The 22,464-nt window shown below is 37.8% G+C and overlaps 1 protein-coding gene across 4 annotated transcripts in view; it reads right to left on the minus strand.

Moving 5' to 3' along the window:
* MYO16 (myosin XVI) overlaps nucleotides 1–22,464 on the minus strand; it is a 361,587-nt gene that overhangs the window by 45,408 nt on the left and 293,715 nt on the right. For all 4 annotated transcript variants that reach the window (XM_017828978.1, XM_017828980.1, XM_017828979.1 and 1 more), the window contains exons 29-32: nucleotides 12,986–13,082; nucleotides 8,267–8,513; nucleotides 6,171–6,478; nucleotides 3,151–4,353 (exon numbers count right to left, since the gene is read on the minus strand). In XM_017828978.1, coding sequence (XP_017684467.1) covers nucleotides 3,151–4,353; nucleotides 6,171–6,478; nucleotides 8,267–8,513; nucleotides 12,986–13,082 — 1,855 coding nt within the window. The remainder of the gene's footprint in view (nucleotides 1–3,150; nucleotides 4,354–6,170; nucleotides 6,479–8,266; nucleotides 8,514–12,985; nucleotides 13,083–22,464) is intronic.

Genomic DNA, 22,464 nt, shown 5'->3' on the forward strand with positions numbered 1-22,464 from the left:
AATGACCTTTCCCAAATCTTCGCTCGCGAAGACTGGCCATACATACAAACAAGCATAGGCAGTGAATGTCATTAAGTAATTTTGCCAAAGCAAGCAACATTACCACAATAACTCCTTTACTAATTTCATCAGTTCACATACTTAGAATAACAAACAAAACATTCTCTTGAGATTGAGAATTGATGAAGCCTCAGTTCATAGCTCATTCAACATACAGGATTGAATTTAGCATTCAGGAACAAGCAAGGTCCAGCTAAAGATTTTGCAAGGTCTGGAGTATTCGCAAGGGTTCCGTCCACCATGGTTTCTCTGATAGCTCCACCTAGTCATTAACTTTCATGAAACCTATAAAAACTCAATTAATTTTGAGACCTTTATCTCCATGTCGTGTTTGGTTGAAAGCAGTTTTTGGCTGAAGGCTGTCAAGGTTCTTAGGGACAGAGAGGGTGTCACACAGACATATATATATGTAGAGCAAGAACAACCACCTGCTTCTATTTTATTATAGCTGCATAAATCAGGATATGATACTAAAATCACTGAAACAGTACATATTTAAGAAAATAGGCAATGAATAATATGAGAATCCATCCTGTTCTCTACTGTTTTGTTTCGTATTTCTAAAGTAGGACATGGGCTTCCCCCCAGAAGGTGGCATATCAAGAGCCCAATGGAGGTACATATACACCAATGCCTGCAGCATGGGCAACAGGAGGAGCTGGAACACATTGTGCAGCTGGAAAACTATGATATAGTTGAAATCACGGAAATGTGGTGAGATGACTCAACAACTGCAGTGGATGAGCTATGAGCTATAAACTCTTCAGAAGAAGAGACAGGCAAGGAAGGAGAGGTGGTGGGGTAGCCCTGTATGTTACAGAGTGTTTTGACAGTCTAAAGCTTGATGATTGTGGTTAAAGGCTTGAGTGTTTATGCATAAAGAATCACAGATTAGGGTAGCAAGGCAGATATATCATGGTGGGAGTCTGTTATAGATTGCTCTACCAGGAAGAAGGGGCAGATAAAATATTCTAAAAGCAGCTGGGAAAAGACTCACTAGCCCTTCTTCTAATGCAGGACTTTAATTTACAAGATGTCTGCTGGAAAGACAGTGTAGCAGAGAGGAAACAGTCTAGCAGGGTGCTGGAGTGCGTGGCAGAGAACTTCCTGACTAGTGAGTCAGGAGAACTGGTGAGTGACCTAACTAGGGAAGGTGCCCTGCTGGACCTGCTGTTCGTGAACAGAAAAGGACTAGCGGATGATGTGATGGTTGGAGGCCATTTTGGGCACAGGGATCACAAAATATAAGTTTTTGATTGTCAGAGAAGTCAGGAGAGCGGTCAGCAGAACTGCTACCTTGGAGTTTTGGAGGGCAGACTTTGGCCTCTTCAGGAAACTACTTGATGAGCTCCTTGTGAGGCAGTCCTGAAGGAGTCCAGGAAGGCTGGACATGTTTTAGGAAAGAAATCTTAAAAGCACAGGAGCAGGCCACCCCCATGTGCCAAAAGGGTGCCCTCCAGTAAGATGATGACAAGTTGGGTGGGAGTGTTATAGGACAGGAAGGCTCTGCAGAGGGATATGGATAGAGTGGATCAATGGGTTGAGGCCAACAGTACAAAGTTCAAAAAGGACAAGTGTTGGGTCCTGTGCTTGGATCACAACAGCCCCATGCAGTGCTACAGTCTGAGGGCAGAGCGGCTGGAAAGCTGCCCAGCAGAAAAGGACCTGGGGATGCTGGTTGAACATGATCCAGCAGTGTGCTCAGGTGGCCAAAGAGGCCAGTGTCATCCTGGCTTGTATGAGAAACACAGGCCAGCAGGACCAGGGCAGTGATTGTGCCTCCATACTCGGCACTGGAGAGGGCACACCTCAAATCCTGTGTTCACTTTTGGGTCTCTCACTACAAGAAAGACATTGATGAGCTATAGTATGTTCCAGAGAAAAGCAATGGAGCTGGTAAAGGATCTGGAGCACAAGTCTTAGGAGGAGTGGCTGAGGGAGCTGGGGTTGCTTGGCCTGGCGAAAAAAAAGGCTCACCACTCTCTACAACTACCTGAAAGGACGTTGTGGTGAGGTGGAGGCTAGTTTCTTCTCCCAAGTAACAAGGGATAGGACAAGAGGAAATGGCCTCAAGTTGTGCTAGAGGAGGTTTAAATTGGATATTCGGGAAAATGTCCTCACAGAAAGGGTTGCCAATTATTGGAACAGGCTGCCCAGAAAAGTGCTGGAGTAACCATCTCTGAAATATTTAAAACATGCATAGATGTGGCACTTAGGGACACGGTTTAGTGGTAGATGTGGCAGTGTTGGTTTCATAGTTGGACTCCATGATCCTAAAGTTCTTTTCAAACCTAATCAATTCTATGATTTTATATTGCCTATTTTGAATACGCTGCACACAGCTCTTGCTTAAGACAAGCTGTTTGGACAGACAGAAGTATAGAAGCAGAGAAAACAGTCTAGAGGTTTTCTCACTCTGAATTTTGTGTTTGGGAGATGCTACAATGAGGAGAAATTTCTATATAAAATGTACTGAATATTTTCAATACGAGAGTTATTTTTTTTTAATCAGAAAAGTAATGTGAAGACTGAAGTCAGTGTTGTAATTGAGATGCAGAACTGCTATTTACTTTTAACTTTTTAAATTTTCTTCACTGCATGGCTCTCTGACTATGCTTTATTTAGGAGAATAATGAAGGCTGTATCAACAAATTCAGAACTTCATGGAACTGAAATAACGGAACTTTAAAAGAAAGACTTCAAATAAAGTACATTTACCAAACATCTAGCCATATATTTAATTCAAAATATTTTTATAGATTGATAACATAAATTCATTTTCACACAATGCAACATCTGTGTTTATTTTATTGAAACAGTTGGAATGTTAAAAAACATTTAAATTTGTGTCATACAAACATTTTGGTAAAAGAAAAGTTAATATCTCAGACAAAACCTTAAGACCTATAATTTTTATATGAAATGCTTTTGTATGTGTTTCTTATGACTACAACAGGTCTTTCTTTAAAAAAACCCACAAACTAAACAAGGTTTTCATTTTGTATTTTTGCACAGTCTATCAGCTTGAAATGTAAGAAAGTTTTGATGCAAAAGACATACACAATACAAAAGCACAGAGAACTGTCTTACCTTCTGGCTCCCTGATCTTACGTCCTGCTGCAGATTTTCGTAGCACGCTCCGTCCTGAGTTGAACAAGCTAGTTAACTCATCAAGGGGACTGGTCAATGACCTTGAGTTTGTAGGGCTGTATGGAAATGAAGATGATGAATTTGAGTTCAATTTCCTGTGATCTGCTCTTGCCACCTTCGGGGAGTAAGGCAGTTTGGAGAACGGAGAAGATGAGCATCCAAGCTGAGCAGGATTGGGTCTCTGAGGTACTTTTGACAGATCTGAGTTTGTACCTGCTTTCCCTGTATTAATCAGAAAACTAGAGCAAGTCTCTGGAGGAGATGCAAAATGTGTGGAAGCCCGGTAGGAAATAGGAGGTGGTACAGGAGGAGGAGGTGGTGGGAGAGGAGGAGGTGGTGTGGAAGGTGGAGTCACTCTGCTGGAAACATTGAACACCACCAAGCCTGGAGATGCTGGTCTTTCATTCTCCCCTTTTTGGCCTTTGGAGTATTGAGGTGATAATGGACTTGAGCCTTCTGACTGCACAGGGTATTTTAGGTTGGTTTCCAAGACAGGAAGCTTTTTGACCTCTAGTGGTGTTAAAGGTGATTCATCAGAAGCAGGTGAACATGTGACAGGGGTTGGAGGGAATACAAGAAGTGGTGGTCTGTGGGGGAGCAAGTTAGGGAAAGGGGCTGGAATGTCACAGGAGTCTTTATAGATCAAAGCTGCTTGACTGTTTCCATCCAATGTTCCATCTTCAACATTAACATTTTTTTTGCTTTCAAACAACAGAGGAGGAGATCCAGTCACTACTGGAATTATTCCATTACCATTGCTTCCTTCTTCTGGTAGAAAATACTTCATTTCTTCATATACAGATTCTCCTTGTTCTGGACTTTCTCCTTCAGCAGAACTGCTTTTGATTGCATTCCCTACCATTTCAATATAGACAGGCTCATTTTCCTCCTCTTCTTGCGACATACAGAGATTCAACACACCATGTTGTGGCCCATCAGCAGAAGCTGCTCTCTGTACTGTCACAGAGTCATATCCACCTGGTTTAACTACTGTGCTTGCTTTTTTTACATCCCCAGGCTTTTGGCCAGGTATTTCTTCATAAGACCCACTAAGTTTTGTATTGGGACTTCGTTTTGGTTTTCTGGGAGGTATTTTTTTCATGGTACTATAGTCATCACTGTGTGGCCTTGGACGGGTCAGTACTAGGAAAGTGAAAAAGGTCTGTGTTATTAACAGATCAAAGTCAGTTTTTTCTTACACAAGTCTAGTACCTTAAGCCCTCAAATGCTGCCCATTTAGTTTTACAGTGAGCTGCAGTCACAAACACAGGGGTGCAGGCAAAAGTATAAATACTTCTATGAACAAAATGTAGAACTTTCAGCTTTCAAACTACAGGCCTTTGCTACCCAGGCATATAATCAGCTTTGGTAGTCTCTACTGCCACTAAAAGATGAGAACTCACACCTGAGGAGGTATATTTTGAATCCAAATGTGCATTACAGGATCTGTAACACGTGGGAATACGTGCTTGTTTCTCCTTGTGCTCTAAGAGAGAGGGGTATGCTTTTAACTAGGACTTTCAGCATTTTAACTAGGACTGACATTGACACGTGATTGCTAGTAACTGAAGTATCCTCCTTTTATGTAATATCTATAAAATTCTAATTATAGGCAGATATTATGGCCACCTCTTCTTCTGTACTGCAAGTATGGAAATAATTTATAACATTAGGGAATCCCATAGCCTAAGGGCAAATCCCCAACTGAGTATACAGTTAACTAAACTAGATGTCTTTTCATAGCCACTAGGCATGTATGGAGTGAAGACACTAGATACCTAGATGATTGGTCTTTTAAGATCAAAATTAGATGGTGTAAATCAGAGCTGGTTTTGGACAAAGAATCAGGAAACTGACATAATTCTTTCAAAATGAGTATATGGTAGGGAAACTTGCCCTATTGTTTCATACATAGAAGAAGAACTCCTAAGTTGTTTTGTGAGTATATACAAGCTTAGTTTTAAGACCACCACATATAAATTGCCATTCTTTCAAAAAACCTCTGCTAGGACTTTTTGGTTAAATCTCTTGCAGAGTTGGGCACACGAAGATGAAGTCACTAGAGACCTCCTTAAACCATACTGGTTTAAAACTATATTGGACATAGTTCATCTCTCCTTACACAGAGTGTGAATAAGCAAGGGAGAGTTTAAGAACAACGGACTTGCATCTAATGCACTGGACATCAGAACAGTAACAATTTTGCGAGAGGGACCTGTGAATGTTTTCATCCATTGTATGCAAGACTAGGGAATGGTTATACAGAGCTTTAAACCCAACCTGGAGGATCTTTCCTGATAAGCTTAGAAGATCTTCTACACAAAGCATGACAAGTCAGGCTTATCAAGGAAAGCAGAATGCATTCCTTCCCTTCATCTTCTCCTCATTCACTTCAAGGGTGAAGAAGAATAGAACAACTAAGCTAAAAATCATGCTATGTGCACCATAATGCACTGAGACACTTGAGGACTTTTGCAACACTGTCCTTCTAAAGAGAATAAAAATTACTGTAAGCAAATTATGGCAAAAAAACCAAAAAGGCATAAACCCCCCTGAATGCGTAAGTTATTCATATGAACATATGGAAAAGGTAGCAGAAAGTTTAAGTAGGTGAAATTCAAGATTCGAGCATTCTATTTTAGTGATGCAAGATAGTTTAAAAGGTGAAATAAAATGGTCAGTGGGGTAGAATAGTTCAAGTTAACAGATCATTTGTTTCTAGAGGGAGTCCTACAAATAGGTTTTGGTTGTTGACAAACTAGGCAATTAGAACACATGAGTATTATTTGCTGATTTGCGAACAAATGACGAATTGGCTAATTTTATTTACTGCCACCAAAATATTTCAAGGAAGCAGGACCTTTCAAAGGCCCTTTGGTGCGTTTAAAAGGATCAAAGTGAAGAGAATAAATCAATAACTCAGAGTAACATTTGCGACTGTCTCTGCCTTTATGCCTAACCTTCATTAGCCGTTTCCTTAGAAGCTGCCGACAAGCAAGCACTAACAGCCTCATAGGAGGCACTCAGTCGTGTGTTGGGGTCCCTCTTTGGTTTGGGAGGAGGCTGTTTCCTTGGTGATGGCAGGCTATTGCTATCGTCCATGCTGAAAACAGAGTGCAGGGAGGGGGATCTGATGGATGACCCAGTCACAGAATGTACCAAGCTGTCCACTGCCATGGGGACAGGGACGGAGCTGGAATGAAAGTGCTTAGGCGTTCGACAGCCGGCAAAGCTGTCCTCAGAGACCTTCCCACCCTTGTCTTCAGCTCTGAAAACACAGAAAAAAGGCCCAGATGCATTATTCAAGCAATAACAATGAACCTGTTCATGCAAACGTAACAACGGCTTTTTGGTAAACAATCTCACAACTCCCCTGCTGTGTCGAGGGGATGTATGTAGTAATCTTCTGACAAACAAATCCAGATCAAGCTGCTAGCTTTCTTCCATTTCCTGTTTCATGATAAATCAGGGCACAGGCCCCTTTTCACACAAATGGACCCGTGCTTAAGCAGTTTCATATTGTTGATCAGACATTTGCTGAATGAATTGTTCACACTTTGATTGCTACACACAATCAAAAGCTGGGTTTTCAATCTGAATGATAATTTCGGGGAAACCCATTTTAATAGAAAGTTACTGAGGCAGCAAATACTGAGCCTTTATCATTATTTTCTAAAAAGATAACTATAAATTCCATTTAGATAATGCAAATCTTTAAAATATTAGATGACCTTTTTAACCAGCTATATTGGCTGCTTGAACAATTCCACCCATATATATATATATTCCAGTTTAAACTTAATTATTCATTATCACCTTTAGCAATAATTGTTATTATTATGACATTATGCTTAGTTGTTTCAATTGAAATTTGGGAATTTTACTTTCTCTATTTTTTCCTTTTTTTTTGAATACATACTGAGAATAATGTTCCAGCTGCTTCCAACAAATTGATTTTTAACAAAAATTCTTCTAACATTTTACTCCTCCAAGAATCAGAACATTGAAACCTTTTCCACTTAGAGTAGTAATGTATTAGATGGAAGATGTCTATACTGTAATTTTACAAACAAATCCCCAAGTATTTGTCTTTTTAAATTGTATTTCTGCATGGCAAATCACCAGCAGAGCTGAAATTCATACACAGGATATAGCCAGCTGCCCATGTAGTAAATGAAATAGCACAAGATGAAAGCATGGTGCTCAGTGGATAATTTGTTTTCACTGTAATGTTTAATTACAGTCTTTCCTACAAAGGCATTTCCTGCAATATATAATCACTGGGATATTTGAAGCTAATTAAGCAGATGCACTGCCATTTTCACTTTAATAAAAGTCACTGACAAAAGCAATGAAAGCAAAGGGAGTTGTTCTGGTTGAAAATTAAGTTCCTATGGAAAAATAAACATTTATATATCCAGCAAGTTATAGACACATTCTTGCTATTGACACATACCGATTAACTGCAAATGCTAACTCTGCCCATTCAGCTGTCTGAGAGAAAAGAGATCAGGGACTCAGTTCCTAGAGAAAGGGTTTCCAGCATTTACTGGACTCGTAAAATAGGTACTCCTGATGGGAGTAAAACAAAAAACATTTGCCCATTTTTAAATAAAAGGATCCTCCTCACAATCAATCTCCTTAGTTCAATGTGTAATCAGAATTTCTTAGTATGGACTTTATGGTATTTTAACACTTTCTTAGCTCTTTTTCATTATCTCAGCAATTTCTCAAGGTTGGAATTTTAAGCTGGAGGAATTTTTCTTTTGCTTGATTTGATGAATGTTAAACTATTTATCATAGAATTAGAAAATATTTCTGTAAAAAAAATCCAGAGTCTTTTACAAGTTCCTCTAAAGCTCGGTGTCCCCTGAATAGGATGTAGCTGTTTCCTTAAGTTTCTAGACTTATGGAAATACAGAAAAAAAATACGACCTAATGTTTAATTGGGCTCTTTCAATTCCTCAGTCATTTCTATGGTCTTCTAAGCAGAGCAAGAAATTCCAAAAACTGAAGAGACATGTTAAGTCTTTACAGCAGGTGTTTCTTATCTTACCTTTTGTGGCCTTCTTCTGGCCTATTTCTAGCCTCTGACTTTTCCCTGTGGTAAGCAGCATTCAGCTCATTGCGGAGACGGTCATTTTCCCGGGCAATGTCAGCAGCATTTTGAATAACCAAGGCATCATATGTTTTCAATCCCATATCCTCAGCGTTCTGCAAGAAGCTTTTGATTGAGGTGACCTCTTGCTGTTTGATGCTCATCTTCTGTAGCAAGCGCTGGCGAGCTAGAAATCCTCTGACAACTACCATAGCAGAAGGAGAAAATATGGACCAATGAAAGACAACTTAATTAATAACTTAATATTACTGCATGTTCTACTGTAAATATGAGCAAGTCAAGTTAAGTCAATGTCTTATACAAAGACTGAAAGAAATATGACACATATAAATAACATAGTAAAATGGAACTCTTTCTCTTTTCTGCTGCCAGTGCTTAAAACAAAGTAGTGACAGTAAATTCATAAATTTGAGCTATCACAACTCAAAATGTTTACTTTCAGTGAATGTTATTTTTTATTACGTTACAACTGAAACTTAGATGTATTTTACAGATTGTAAAAGCATACATTTATATTGCAAAGGTTTGTTTCAAAATAAAAGCTTGGATAAATGAATTGCATTGAATGCAGTAGCAATTAAATGATAGTTTGCTTTTGGTAGCTTTGAAAAAATGTTTTAAATATTTCAGTGTACTTAAAATCCCATCAAAACCAACAAGAGATTTTTTTGTTTGACTTAAAGACCTTTCATTGCTTATTTCCTTTCAGCAAAAACAATTAGATTAATTTAATGCAAATTTCTCAAATGTATCTGTCACATCATGTCTACATTTTTCAGTTTAAAATTTTCATCTACATTGCATCAGCTTCATGTATCTATTAGACCTGTTCTTCACACTCTTTGTTAGCATTATGCTGGGAAAAAATTTTTGTGGATCTCCTATAATAGCTTTCTGTACAACTTTCCTAAGTATGTACCCTCCTTACAACAAATCCCACCCAACCTGAATATCACCTAGTCCCCTGGATTTTCAGAAGTACAGAGCTGATTTGAAAGGTACGGGGACCTCTGTGGCCATGATGAATTCAGCGCCATTTTAATCACTGTACCTGCAACAGGTGATACTAATATTCTCAGAGCATATTTTTTAGCTTAGAAGGAAGACACAAGCTAAGTGAAGGTACTGTATTTGTGTGAATAGGGCTTTTTTAAGTTCCGTGAGATTGTGTTTCTTTCCAGATCTAGAACCACTGCTGTGTACCTCAGAACCTGTTTAAGAATTATTTGTCTTTTGCCTTAAATACTGTTGGTTTTCAGTACATCAACTTACATGTACCAAAACCAGGTCAAACTTCATCATTGCTTATTACGGTTCCTCTAAATCTGTTTAACTGAAAACTTTTCATAAGTGAAGTTAGCAGGCAATAGCCTGCTTATGATGTTTGTTTGAGTTTGGGGAAAAATACTGAAAATGTTAATATTAAGATTGCAAGATAAAAGATTTGTTAAAATTCATTAGGCCTTTTGAACAATGTAATTAAATTGAGATTTGGGAACACTGAAGAACATTAAATAACAGAGTCAAGCTGAAATAATCTAAAGGAAAATGTCAACAGAGAAAGATACAACTAGTCTTCTATGAATATAAGATGCTATTGAATAAAATAAACAGCTAAAGCATAGGGTAATGTAAGGTATTTTCTATCACCTTCTACGTTCTTGTTTAGATACTAAAAATAAGATTTTTTTAGAGATGCTCAGTGTCCAGCTGATGAGATAAAAGAAAGGTTAATGCTAACATACTAATACTGGTTCTATACAAAGTTCACTGGGTTTGAAAGTATTCAAGTTTAGGTACTTTGAAATAATTTATAATAGGAAGCTTTGAAGGTTTACACTTTTATAATCACAACCACCCATGCCATTTTCAATTCCTTTACTCATGTTCCATAAAATCTGACTTCTTTAAACCCTGAAACAGTAATGCACTTACCCAATTTAGTTGAAAAGGAAATTAATAGAACAGTTATTTGTTGAGAATTTTATGAGAGTATTCACACTGGATATACATGTGAGTCTGAATCCAAATGTTGCTGTTGTGAAAGAATGAATATATGCATAGAATATTATCAGAGTTCACTACTCACAAACATAAAAATTTCATAAGAGCTTAATAATAAAAAAATTTCTTTTTCCTAAATTATTCTCTTTAAACCTATCTGCTGCAGAGTAGATAGAGTATTTGACTTTGGAAGAAAGTCTCTATTTTGAAGTAACAGGGCTCTGTGTGTATGTTTTCTTTTACCACCAAGGTTGGTTAGGATAAAGAAATACAGAGATCAGTCCTCTGGTAGAATGGTCAGCAGGCATAAATGAGTGGTTTAAAACAGCCTGCTAAAATGGCTTAGTAAAATCAGATCCAGTAGAGCTAGTTCTAATATTTAGACACTGTATAGCTACTCTAAATTATGCACTTTCATCAAAATCAAGATGTTTTGAAAAAACATTCAACAAAGCTTTGTCAGGAAGGGTTTGCAGACAGACATCCCACTTTTGCACACATTTCCAGGTTTTTCATTAAAAGATGGACATTTCTCCACATTTCCTTCCCTATGAGAACATTTGAAAGATTTTTGTCATCAATATGGAAAAACCCCACAATTTTATAACCTAAAAAACTGCTGTGAAATGAAATTGTCATCTCCTAGACCTTTACTGCTCAGCTTCATCTACTACTGTATGGGTACTCAGTACTATGATTGTCTTCTGAACTTGCTCCTCATTTATGTAGATCTAAATGAATTCTCACTTATGCAAATTAAAATAATTGAGGTTAGCACCCACAGGGCAGAAAAATATCTACTTCTTTAGAGTTCATCTAAGGATAAGGATTAGAATAATCAAAATTCAAGTAGACCATGAATTTGGGTTATGAGAGAAATGAATTAACTATTGTGTACACAGTGTATTAAAGTTAATTCCTCATCTACATGAATTCTAATGGAAGAACTTCAGCATGACTGACTTTCAACAGGTACAATTTTCACAGTGATTCAGGTCAAAATGTACCATATGTAGTTCTCATAACTGTGAAAAAATATGAAAAAGTCTCTAAACTCACAGATCCATTTTTAAATAAAAAGTGTTTCTACACATACTTTCACTTTAGTTTCACCCCTTTCTTTGCCTGTGTAAGATATATTTCACAAAAAAGACTTATCTGGTTTGTTTTGGTTTGTTTTTTTCCCCCCAAATTTAGGGGAAGGGATTGCTAGACTGAATTAAAAAGAGTTGGAATGTGTTTGCAAAGGGCAGTTTATTTCATGAGCTAATGTCACTCCTTACTCATCCAAGTTCCTGATTTTCTCATGTTTCCCAGATCATAAAAAGCATGCAGATGAGCCATAGCTTTGAAAAAAAGCTTTGAACACATAATTTTGGTAAAAATGACTTTTCAAGTTACCCTAATTGGGGAGGGCTAGAAGCAAAACGAAGAAAAATATTTTGTAAGGAGCCAAAAAGACCTATTATCTTCATTCTTCAAGCAGGGTTTGGCAGTCTGTTCTCTTACCTCTGCAAAACATCATCATATCTGAGGATGTTTTAAATTTTGGTGTAGGGTTATATTGAAGCCCTCTGCTTGCAAATTTGACACTGAAAGGTAAATATTTTCCTTCTTTGATAAGTCAGCATGAGAAGGGAAAGAGGACAAACCATTATTGCTTTTCAAAATGCACAGATACAACAGGGTAATTTGCATTAAAAAATCAGGCCCAAGTTATAAACTCAGCTGAACTGTGGCCTCTGTTACCTGTCATTCTTCACATTCGTTCCTGAACTATTTTTATTTCACTTCCTTCAGGTTTTCTCTTTGTTTCCTCTTTTTCACTACATGCTCACAGTGAAGAACAGAGAGTTAAAATGAAAGGAGTTTATATTTCTTAAGTCTGCAATATTATATAACTGACAACCACCCCCCCCATGAGAAAAGACTTTGACTTTTAAATTCCTTTAAATAGTTGAAAATGGAAACTGTAGCACACATCAATCAATTAGATAAATAACGAATTGTGTGAAGGATGCTTCTTCAAACAAAGCAATATTCATATTTTCAGCAGTTATTTGAGATTTTAATAGGAAATGGAACATAAGTAAGTGGAAATCAGGAGGCAGTCGATAGCACCTCCTTTTAAAAACCTGCCAAAAAATGGCAGTGAGACCTTAGTATAAATGCAGCATAAAAGGGAAAAAATGCCCAAACATAAAAAACCTAGCAGTCAAATATAAAAGCTGCAAGAAAAGGAGAAAAATAAAGACAATTAAACATACTAAATTATTACCTTTGTATTTACTGTCAATATATTTGAAAATATTGTAATTTCCTGTCATGGTTACAATATCTGACTTGCAATGAGAAGTTAAAGGTGATATTAATGCCTTGAAAAAGCACTGAGCATACTTTAAACAGAACCTCCAAGTTTAAATTACAGTCAACAGTTTGTCATAAAACTATGTTTGACAGACAGAAAGTGTAAGCATCACCAATGTTAATACCATCTCAAAAAATCTGTATAAGTAGTTAGCTGGAAATATGTCTGTAGGCAAATTTCTAAAATACAGCAGCTATTCAAGGGGGAGAAAATCTTTCTGTTACACAACATTCTGCTCAGTGTACAAAGTGACACCTCAGAAATACTTGTTCTGTAATTGTTACCTTTTTGGCAGGTTATAATTTTCTTCTGAAGCTGAAGGCACAAATCATTGAGATGGTCAGCTTGCCAGTACTTAAGAAACACTTTTCGGACTCCTATCTAGAATAGAAACAGCAGGGAAATCTTTATCACCAATAAAAAAGGCAGCATCGCTTGGTTGAATAAAAGAAAGGATGTATTTGGAAAGGACGGGCAAGCTGTCAGACATATAGTTCCACTTGAGTTCCAAAAGCATCCAGAACAAATACTACAATCTTTAAGTTAAATATAGGTTGGGGAAAAATAAAGCATTCTGAATCTAATTATGCTAATGTGTTAGAGAACATAATACAAAATAAAGTTTAGCCTTTATAAAGCTGAGGGGTGTGTGAATGGAGAAAGGAGACAAGACATAAACCCATGTGGAGCAGGAAATGGTAACAGCTGCCATTTGGGGAACAGGAAGAATTATCGGAAGTTGAAGGATGGGAGAAACTCACTGTCTTTAGTGACAATGTTTCCTAATGTCCAGTAAAATTACTAATCCTAGTTCCCAGCCTGGCCTGCTGAAGCTGTGCTGTGGGTCTTCTTTTAGTATCAAAGCTAAGCAGTCAGAAGGATTCATTTGTGAAATATAATCTCCTAAGTATTGATTGAGTGTATGATCGTATTCTGGAGTTGTGTAGTAGCTTGGTTTAATTCATCTAGTTCTTGAAAGAACAATCATTAGATGTGAAAGAACAATCATCAGATGCTCTTGCCCTCTTACAGACAAGTTTAGCTAGTTAGATCAAGAGAAAACACTTTTCTTTTGATACCTTTTGAACACACTGAAACAATACTTTAAAATTCTTTTTTGTATAATCCTCAAAAGCATTCCTTTCTAATAGTCTTAAAAAAATCCAAACCACCTACAATCTAGAAAATCTAAAACCAGCAAGTAACTGGAAAAAAAAAAAAGATAAACAATAAAACCATTTTCTTCTCAGAAATTATGTAGAAGAAACTTTCCTCCAAATCTTAGAAATAAAAGGACCAATAACAGAGAACTGTGCTACCCAGTGAAGATTCTAGCTTCTGTCTAACTATTACTTTTGTATGGCTAATAGGCATACTGATTAATTAATATGAATGTAGTTGAAATAGCAGAAATTCATTCCAACTTTGCTTGCTTTCACCTCACAAGCTCACTGAACCATCCTGTTTTGTTTTTTAGTTTAGATCTGGGAGATCTAAACATCAGCAGACTTATTTGCACAGCTTTTCAAATAATTGTTTTTAATCTAAACACTGTCACATGTATATCCTGATAGTGTTGAACTACAGAAAGCCAGGACATATATATAATGTCTAAACTCCACTAACAAAATTCAGAAATGATTGGGGCACATTTTTGTCCCTTAGCTTCCCCTCTCTCTACTCCAGAGAGAAATCATTTTGAATCAAAGGTTTAAAGAAGTCTGTAATTTTGAAGTTTGAGCTGACAGAGAATGATAGTGCAACTGTTAGCCTTTTAGTTAAAATCAGATGCACTCAAATGGAAAAATTGGAATGATTTCTCAATTTTTTTTCTGTTAGCATCTCTTTTCCCAATACGATAGTCCCTTTTGAATTATAGCAAAGTGTGTGGAGGCAAGGAGATAAAACCCCACATTTTACTTGTCTTGTCATCATATAAACTCAAAAATAGGGAATAGGCTTCCTTTGCATGGTGGAAAATGCCTGGAACAGCTATTTTAGAAAACTGTGCAGCTACAAAAATCATAGAATCATAGAACAGTCTGGGTTGGAGGAGACCTTAAAGATCATCTAGTTGCAAGCCCTCTGCTATGGGCTGGGACACACAGTAGTTTAACTTAGGTATCCCAGAGTCACTTCTCTATTCAGACTATCTATTCTGGAATAAACATTGTGCTTGTAAATTGGAGTTATTATTCCAGAACAATATTAATTTTCCTAGATCCTGCTTCTGTGTAGCTACAATGGTAGATACCCTAGTAAAATGATGTCTTCATATTTATTTAATAGATTATCTTGGGTCATGCCTTCCAATTTTTAACTCATGTTCGTGTGAGGCAATCTCAAGGAGATCCAATTGTGCTCTCATTCTCTGCTCTTAGGGACATACTCTCATCCTCATTTTCTTGACCGGTGACTTCCAACAAAAGTTTTACTTTTTTTCCTGTGCTTTCAAAATTCTCTATTTGCCTGGTTATCTTAGCACTCTGACCTTCTCTTACATCTACTCTGGAATCTGCTTCTTTCCCATGCCATGCTAAATTTCCTTGGGAATCTTTCCCTTTGTCCCCTTATGTATCAAAAAACTCTAAGAAACAGTGCCCAACCACTTTCTTCTCCAGTTTAAATTTGCTTCTTTTACAAATCTAATCTTGTATCATGAACAAGAAACTTTTCATGTTTTCCTAGCAAACCATTTAATTTTTCTCCTGACTTCCCAGAAAGTATTCTACTTTAGTGCCTTCAACTTTCTTCCAGGACACTGTGACTTTTCCCATTACATATACTCTCTCACTAAACCCTTTGAATTGTGTAAGAACTGCTCATCAAACAATTATTTTTCCATCTATCTTGATAAACCACATATAGACCTTGCCTTCTTACTAGCTTTGACTACTAGTCTTCATCTTCTTGCTTAAATCCAGAATTCTTCTGTAAGAATAACTGAATTACTATTCATATGGGTAACCGAAATTATCATGTGGTTATTATAAATACTATTTTATCTGAGCAGCTCTCAGACAACCAAAGCCTGGACACAAATACTTAATAAAATTATATTCCTCTAGTCTGATTACATTTTCTTTTTATATTCCATTTTTCCTTTCCACAAACCCTTCACATCACATAGGAGTCTTTTTTTTTTTCACCTCTGTCTCTGGCCTATGCCAAATCAGCCATTTTTATCTCATTTCTGCCCTTTACCCTTCATTACTCATATGCTTGCTTCTCCCCTTACTAGAGTAATATTATAGTACTCTGACAGTAGAAAAGGGTATCAAAAATTGCATTTTCAAACCTTAAAAAAGCCCTGATTACTAGCAATGCCCATGGCAAAATTAACAACCCCATTCTCAGTCAGTATCGTGATTGACACACAACTAAAACATTTAGTTGCAATTTATTTTGCACTGTGCAGTCACAAAATCACAGTCAAGACAATTGCTGAAGCTTATGGTCAGTTTAGATACAAGTGTTTGGCATTGCAGTCAAAAAACTACCTAAGGGGCATGTAAAGCATTACTGCTCTTTTCTTTCATCCCACACCCTATGAACAATATAAATGGAGTAACTGCAGCATCACTTACGCTATCAACTTCATTATTAGGAGTCGGCTACAATTTTTAAGTGAATGAAGAAATACAAAATGTCAATACAAATCCATTTTTACATTCAGATAAAAGCTATTTATAGATTTTACGTCATTTGCCAGGTCTACAGAGAGCAGAGCTCTAGACAGAAGCAGGTATAGCAGAAACTCCTATAACACATTTGGTTATGTTAGTAGTGCTGGAGATCTATGTTGCTCAGTCTTTGAGCTAAATCTGATACTCTCTAAAGCTGACCGAGAACAAGCTAGTCTCACTGCCCTCTGTACAGTTCTGGTGTTCAGTGAAAGCAATAATGCTGAAAAACGTTGGAATTTCACATGTCACATATCAAAACAGTTTTTGAGACTGCCACCTGTCTTCATTCTGGTCTTTTCTCTAATCACAAAATGTTTTCTGCTTGCCTAGGGAAAAAAGGTACAAATATTCTTCCACCAAATCACTCATTTTTCAATACTTTGTGGACGACAGAGTGCTCTCATCTGAGACTGAAATTTTAATGTCATTCAGACTCCTGTAAAAGTAAACCATCTGTGAATTACAGTCATAGTTATTTTAATTAGAAAAACATTAGGGTTTTAAATGTTATTTTTCAAAATGACACATTTTTTAAAGATTAAGTAAAATTGTCATTGATGACTACCAAAGCTTCAATTACTGCTACAGGCGTCCTTTTTTTTTTCCTGGAAGGAAGGAGAAAGAATGGGAGGGAGCTGTTCTTTCTCTTTCTTCTTTTTCTTTTCTTTTTTTTTTTTGTCTTTAATTTTACAGAAAAGGTGTAGGATGCAGAAGTACAGACATTCAAAACTATGGAATGGATGCTGAGATGGTGTGTAGGTGGCATGGAGGCAGTATTAGCTCATACTTAATAGGTGTCAAGGGAATCTGTAAAGCTGTTCTTTAGTTTAAAAAAGGCAGTTTGTGGGAGTGCTGTGTGTTTCTGGCAGTACTTTCAAAATAGCTACCTACAAAAGACAGAGAACTATAATCTAATGATATTTTACACAATGACACACATTTTCAGAGTGCATTAATGAAATGTAGAAAAAAGCCTTAAAACTATTGTAAAATGTGTCTTCTTGCAGTGTACATGTCTGCAAAAATATAACGACAAACACATTTACAGGGCACTGCTCTTTAAGGACTGAAATGTTAATTTTTAAAGGCTGACTCTCTCTGCTCTATTTGTTAGCTTTTCTTCATATGTTTTAAGAGTCCTCCTTGGTCTCTGCAGTCTAGTGACCTTGCACTGTGGTACATACTGAATAACCCTACATTTTAGCATAGATTATATATGGCCTTAACATAAAGTATACGAGTAGTTCAGTATCCATGCAAATGACACCAGGTGTTTATGTAAGCCCTTGTCAGGACCTGGACTTTAGGGAGAAAAACTGTCATTTAGCTCTTCGGAAAAGGGCCAAAAAAATAATGGTCATTCCTTTTCCAAAAACTGTACAAACATCACAGTTCATCACACATGTGAGGCAACAAGAAGAACTGCCTCACAGGAAAGGAAGTGATCAGGAAATATAACATGCATGTAAGAAACACTCAGTGGAGGAAACCTGAGCCCAGTTTTATCTCATGGGATCTTGGTATTTACTGGACCTATCATTCCAGTTTTCAAAATTCTAGAAGTAGACGTAGCACCAAAATGTGGTGGTGTAACCTCCTCCCCAGGCCTGCTCTACGATCTCATTCCTAACTTGAGCCTACCCACTCATTCATGACACAAAAGAAACCATATGAAAGTCTCTTTTGGCATGATCTGAGAAATACAGGTAATAGGCACCAGGGACAGCAATGGCACAGGAAGTAAACACTGAGGTGGAGACTGGAAAACCAATCCCAAATAAGGGATGAAGACTGGGACCAAATATGAAGCAAAGTATCTATAAAAGTAAAAATAAATAAAGTGAAGAAAACAAGATAAAAGTGTCAAGAGAGATAGAAGGGTGGGGGGAGAGGGAGATAGAAAAGGGAGGAGACATGGAATCCAGATTTGAACTGCAAAAGATATCATAAAGAAAATAAAGAGTTAGCAAGACTAGTAATGATAAGCAAAACCTGAAAGGTGGATGGAGAGAGGGAAGAATATATTCTAGAGGGGAAAAAATAGAAATAAGGAGCAAAAATTGAGCTTTGTGTTAAAAAAATGAGAGCCTGTGAGCATTCTGAGGTCATAGTGAACCATCCATCCTATTCTCTGGCTGAGGGAATAGGATGGACTTGTGTGGCACAAAGCCACTGAAAAAGCTTGTGTGCGGTGGCTGACCCAGGTCAGTCTTTTGGTAGTACTGGTGAGGTCCAAACTCACTGTCTGGCGATTTCTGCTACTCATAAAATATTTCCAATATATAATGGAGTGACACAATGAAACAAAAATATATGGGACAATATAATTTTACTGACATAATTTGAAGTACGAAGGAAAAATAGACACTGTTATTTCAATAATTTACTGTTAGTCAGGAAATCCCTTTAGGATTTCTTTTAATTGCCTAAAAAAGCAAAAAAAGACTTTTAAAGTAAGATATTCAAAACAAACAGGAAACAGACTCCCAGCACAGTTAAAATTACTAAATGACAAATGAATGAACTGGTGTACAATTTATGAGCACTAAAGTTTTCCTACTTGAGAAAAAAAAAGAGGAAAGAATCCCTTATATATGAGATTGCTTGCAAAGTACTCTAGTAATTCAGCATATCAGGTACAAAATAATTCATATAGCGTGACCACTTTAAGCCAAAATAAACAGTTCTGTTTAAAAAATAACTTAAAAGACTCTCTTAACTAAGTATAAAATTTGCATACGTATGATTTCATATACTTCTGCTCATTTCTCCAATTTAATCATATGCCACTTATGTTCTACATTCTGCTATTTAATCTCAAATATAGTTTTCCCAAAAAGGACTCCACTATGCTAATACTGTATATTAATACATTGCAATTGAAAAAAATGAAAGACAGCTTTATTAATAAATGAAACACCCGTAGATCAGTAGTGAAATATGGTTCTCTCATTAACTTGTAAGAACTGTGGATCAGACTTTGTTTTCCCTCTGCAGTTCTAGAAGTGCTAGAAGAATTTAAAATCTCTAGATAGACTTCTGGGTTTATTGAGGGTTTATTCTCTGCTTTAACATTCTTCTTGACTGGAAGTTTAATAATACAGCTCCACACTGGCAAGGATCATTTCTCCAGAAACACTGCAGGTTCCTGAAGAAACTTCAGCAGTGTCTGTAGTCGTAAAAATGTGAACTGGTACTAATATCTCATGCAACTACCTGATGCTGATTTGGAGCTTCATAAAAACATTCTGGCTAACTCTCCTGTACTGCTTATTTCATACCTGATGAATCTTTGGATCACCCCACTGAAAACTTAAGACTTTTCTTACTCTTTGCAAAGTGAGTGATCTCTTGTGCTCAGAATTCAAGGCTACTGATAGAAAGGAATCATTGTGGGTTAGAAGAAGCAGACTAAAAATTGGAAGACAAAACTTTTATTTAAGGATTGCTATCTTTTAACCAGACAAGCATTTCTAGCAATCAAAGGCTGAAAGATTCACTTTCAGTGAAGTCTGACCTTTGCAGTGCTCGTATTTAACAGCTGTGCTGGATAGCAAGAGCAAATTAAATCGATGTTTTGTTTTTCTTCTGGTATGGTACAAGTTGTTTGCATTTCAGCAAGTTCCATCTGAAGTAACTGAGAAGGGTTAATTGTAGACCACTGACCTTAGCTAAACAAAATGTAGAGCTCCAAGTTTTGATGAGAAAGCTCAGTAAGCTTTGAGCTAACTCTTTTTTATTGAATTTATATTTGCAAGCTTAACAGTGTGAGGAATGATAATCCAAACAAATGAAAGTTTCCTTATGTCAGTAGAAAGAGCCAAGGACTGTTTGTGCTCTGTACTTCTCCCAAAGCATGAAAATGTTTGCAAGTTAAGTCATGCTTTTGGGATGGTAGGTTTTGCTTAGCTAATGCATCACTGCATGACAATAAATGAACACAACACTGAAAATGTGGATTTCCTAATATAAAGACCTTCAGATGTTCTGGGGGGCAGGAGATTCTTCTGCTTTACATGAACCACCCAGTACTTCCACTCAATTTAACTCTTAAGTTACTAAATATCATCTGGCTCCTTCTAACATTAACAGCAAAACTCTCACTGACTTCACCACTGACTTTCACTCTGCCTGGTGTAGGAATGGTTTGTCTTGAATTTAGAATCTGATTTTTTCTTACATCGGATGTGCTTAGAAGTCACAGCAAGTAGTCAAGCTTGTGATCAAGTATATGTTTAAGCTGAAAGAATACCCTGTCTAGGCTGCACAGAGAGTCAGGATGCAAAAACTGCCTTTCATTAGTAGCTTTGCACTTTCATAATTCCAGTAGTTAAGCTAACTGCATGACTGAAACTGCATGTAATGTCAGCTTCAATGAAACAGCTATTTTATTGTCCCAGTTTAGTTACCTCCAGTGCAGCTTACTCAAGGAACAGCAACATTTCATAAAGCTATCAACACTTCCATCCCTATGTAATGCAAGATAAACTGCCAGGGAAAAAGACCAGCCTGGCTTAATAGGGAGTTCTCGTTGGAACTCGGGGGAAAAAAAGAGAGTTTATGATCTTTGGAAGAAGGGGCAGGCAACTCAGGAAGAGTACACGATAGTTGCTAGGTCATGTAGAGAGAAAATCAGAAAGGCAAAAGCTCAGCTAGAATTCAATCTGGCCATGCTGGGAAAGATAAAAAAATTCTTTCTATAAATACATTAACAACAAAAAGAGGGCCAAGGAAAATCTCCATCCTTTATCGGATGCGAAGAGAAAAAGGTTGAAGTACTTAATACCTTCTTTGCCTCACTCTTCAACAGAATAACCAGTTATCTTCAGGGCAATCAGCCCTCCAAGCTGGTAGACAGGACCAGCAAACAGAATGGACCCTCTGTAATCCAGGAGGAAGCAGCTAGTGACCTGCTGAGCCACTCAGATGCTCACAAGTCTATGGGACCAGAGGGGATCCATCCTAGAGTGATGAGGGAGCTGGCAGAAGAGCTCAGTGAGCTGCTCTCCATCACTCATCAACAGTTCCAGTTAACCAGGAAGGTCCCAGATGACTGGAGGTTGGCCAATGTGATGCTCATGCACAGGAAGGGCTGGAAGGAGGATCTAGGGAACTACTGGACTGTCGGCTTGACCTTGGTGCCAGGGAAGGTTATGGAACAGATCATCTTGAGTGCTATCATGCAGCACATACAGGACAATCAGGGGATCAGCCAGCCTGGGTTTAGGAAAGGCAGGCTCTGCTTGACTAACCTCATAAAAGGTGACTCACTTTTATGACCAGATGATCCACCTAATGGATGACGGAAAGGCTGTTGTCTACCTGGACTTTAGTAAAGCCTTTGCTACTGTCTCCCACAGTATTATCCTGGAAAAGCTGGAAGCCAATCGCCTGGACAGGTGCACTCTTTGCTGGGTTAAAAACTGGTTGGATGGCTGGGCCCAGAGAGCAGTGGTGAATGTGGCTGGTGCCACATTCAGTTGGCAGCTGGTCACTAGTGGGGTTCCCCAAGGCTCAGTACTGGGGTCAGTCCTGTTTAATATCTTTTGGATTGAGTCACCCTCAGTAAGTTTGCAGATGACAAGTTGGGTGGGAGTATTGGTCTGCTGGAGAGCAGGAAGGTTCTGCAGAGGGATATGGACAGGCTGGATCCATGGGCTGGGGTCAGTCGTATGAGGTTCAATTAGGCCAAGTGTTAGACCACACTTGGATCACAACAATCCCATGCAGTGCTCCTGACTGAGGGCAGAGTGGATGGAAAGCAGCCCAGAGGAAAAGGACCTTGGGGTGCAGTTTGACAGCTGGCTGAACATGAGCCCAGGTGGCCAAGAAGGCCAATGGCATCTGGCTTGTATCAGAAATAATGCTTCCAGCTGGACCAGGGAAGTGATTGTCCCTCTGTACTTGGCACTGGTGAAGCTGTAGCTTGAGTGCTGTGTCCATTTCTGGGCCCCTTACTTCAAGAAAGACATTGAGGTAATGGAGTGAGCCCAGAGAAGGGCAACTGAGCTGGTGAATGGGCTGGAGCACAAGTCCTGTGAGGAGCAGCTGAGGGAGCTGTGGTTGTTCAGCCTAGA

Source organism: Lepidothrix coronata, unplaced genomic scaffold (assembly GCF_001604755.1).
Source record: "Lepidothrix coronata isolate B3197 unplaced genomic scaffold, Lepidothrix_coronata-1.0 Scaffold155, whole genome shotgun sequence".
Taxonomy (NCBI): domain Eukaryota; kingdom Metazoa; phylum Chordata; class Aves; order Passeriformes; family Pipridae; genus Lepidothrix; species Lepidothrix coronata.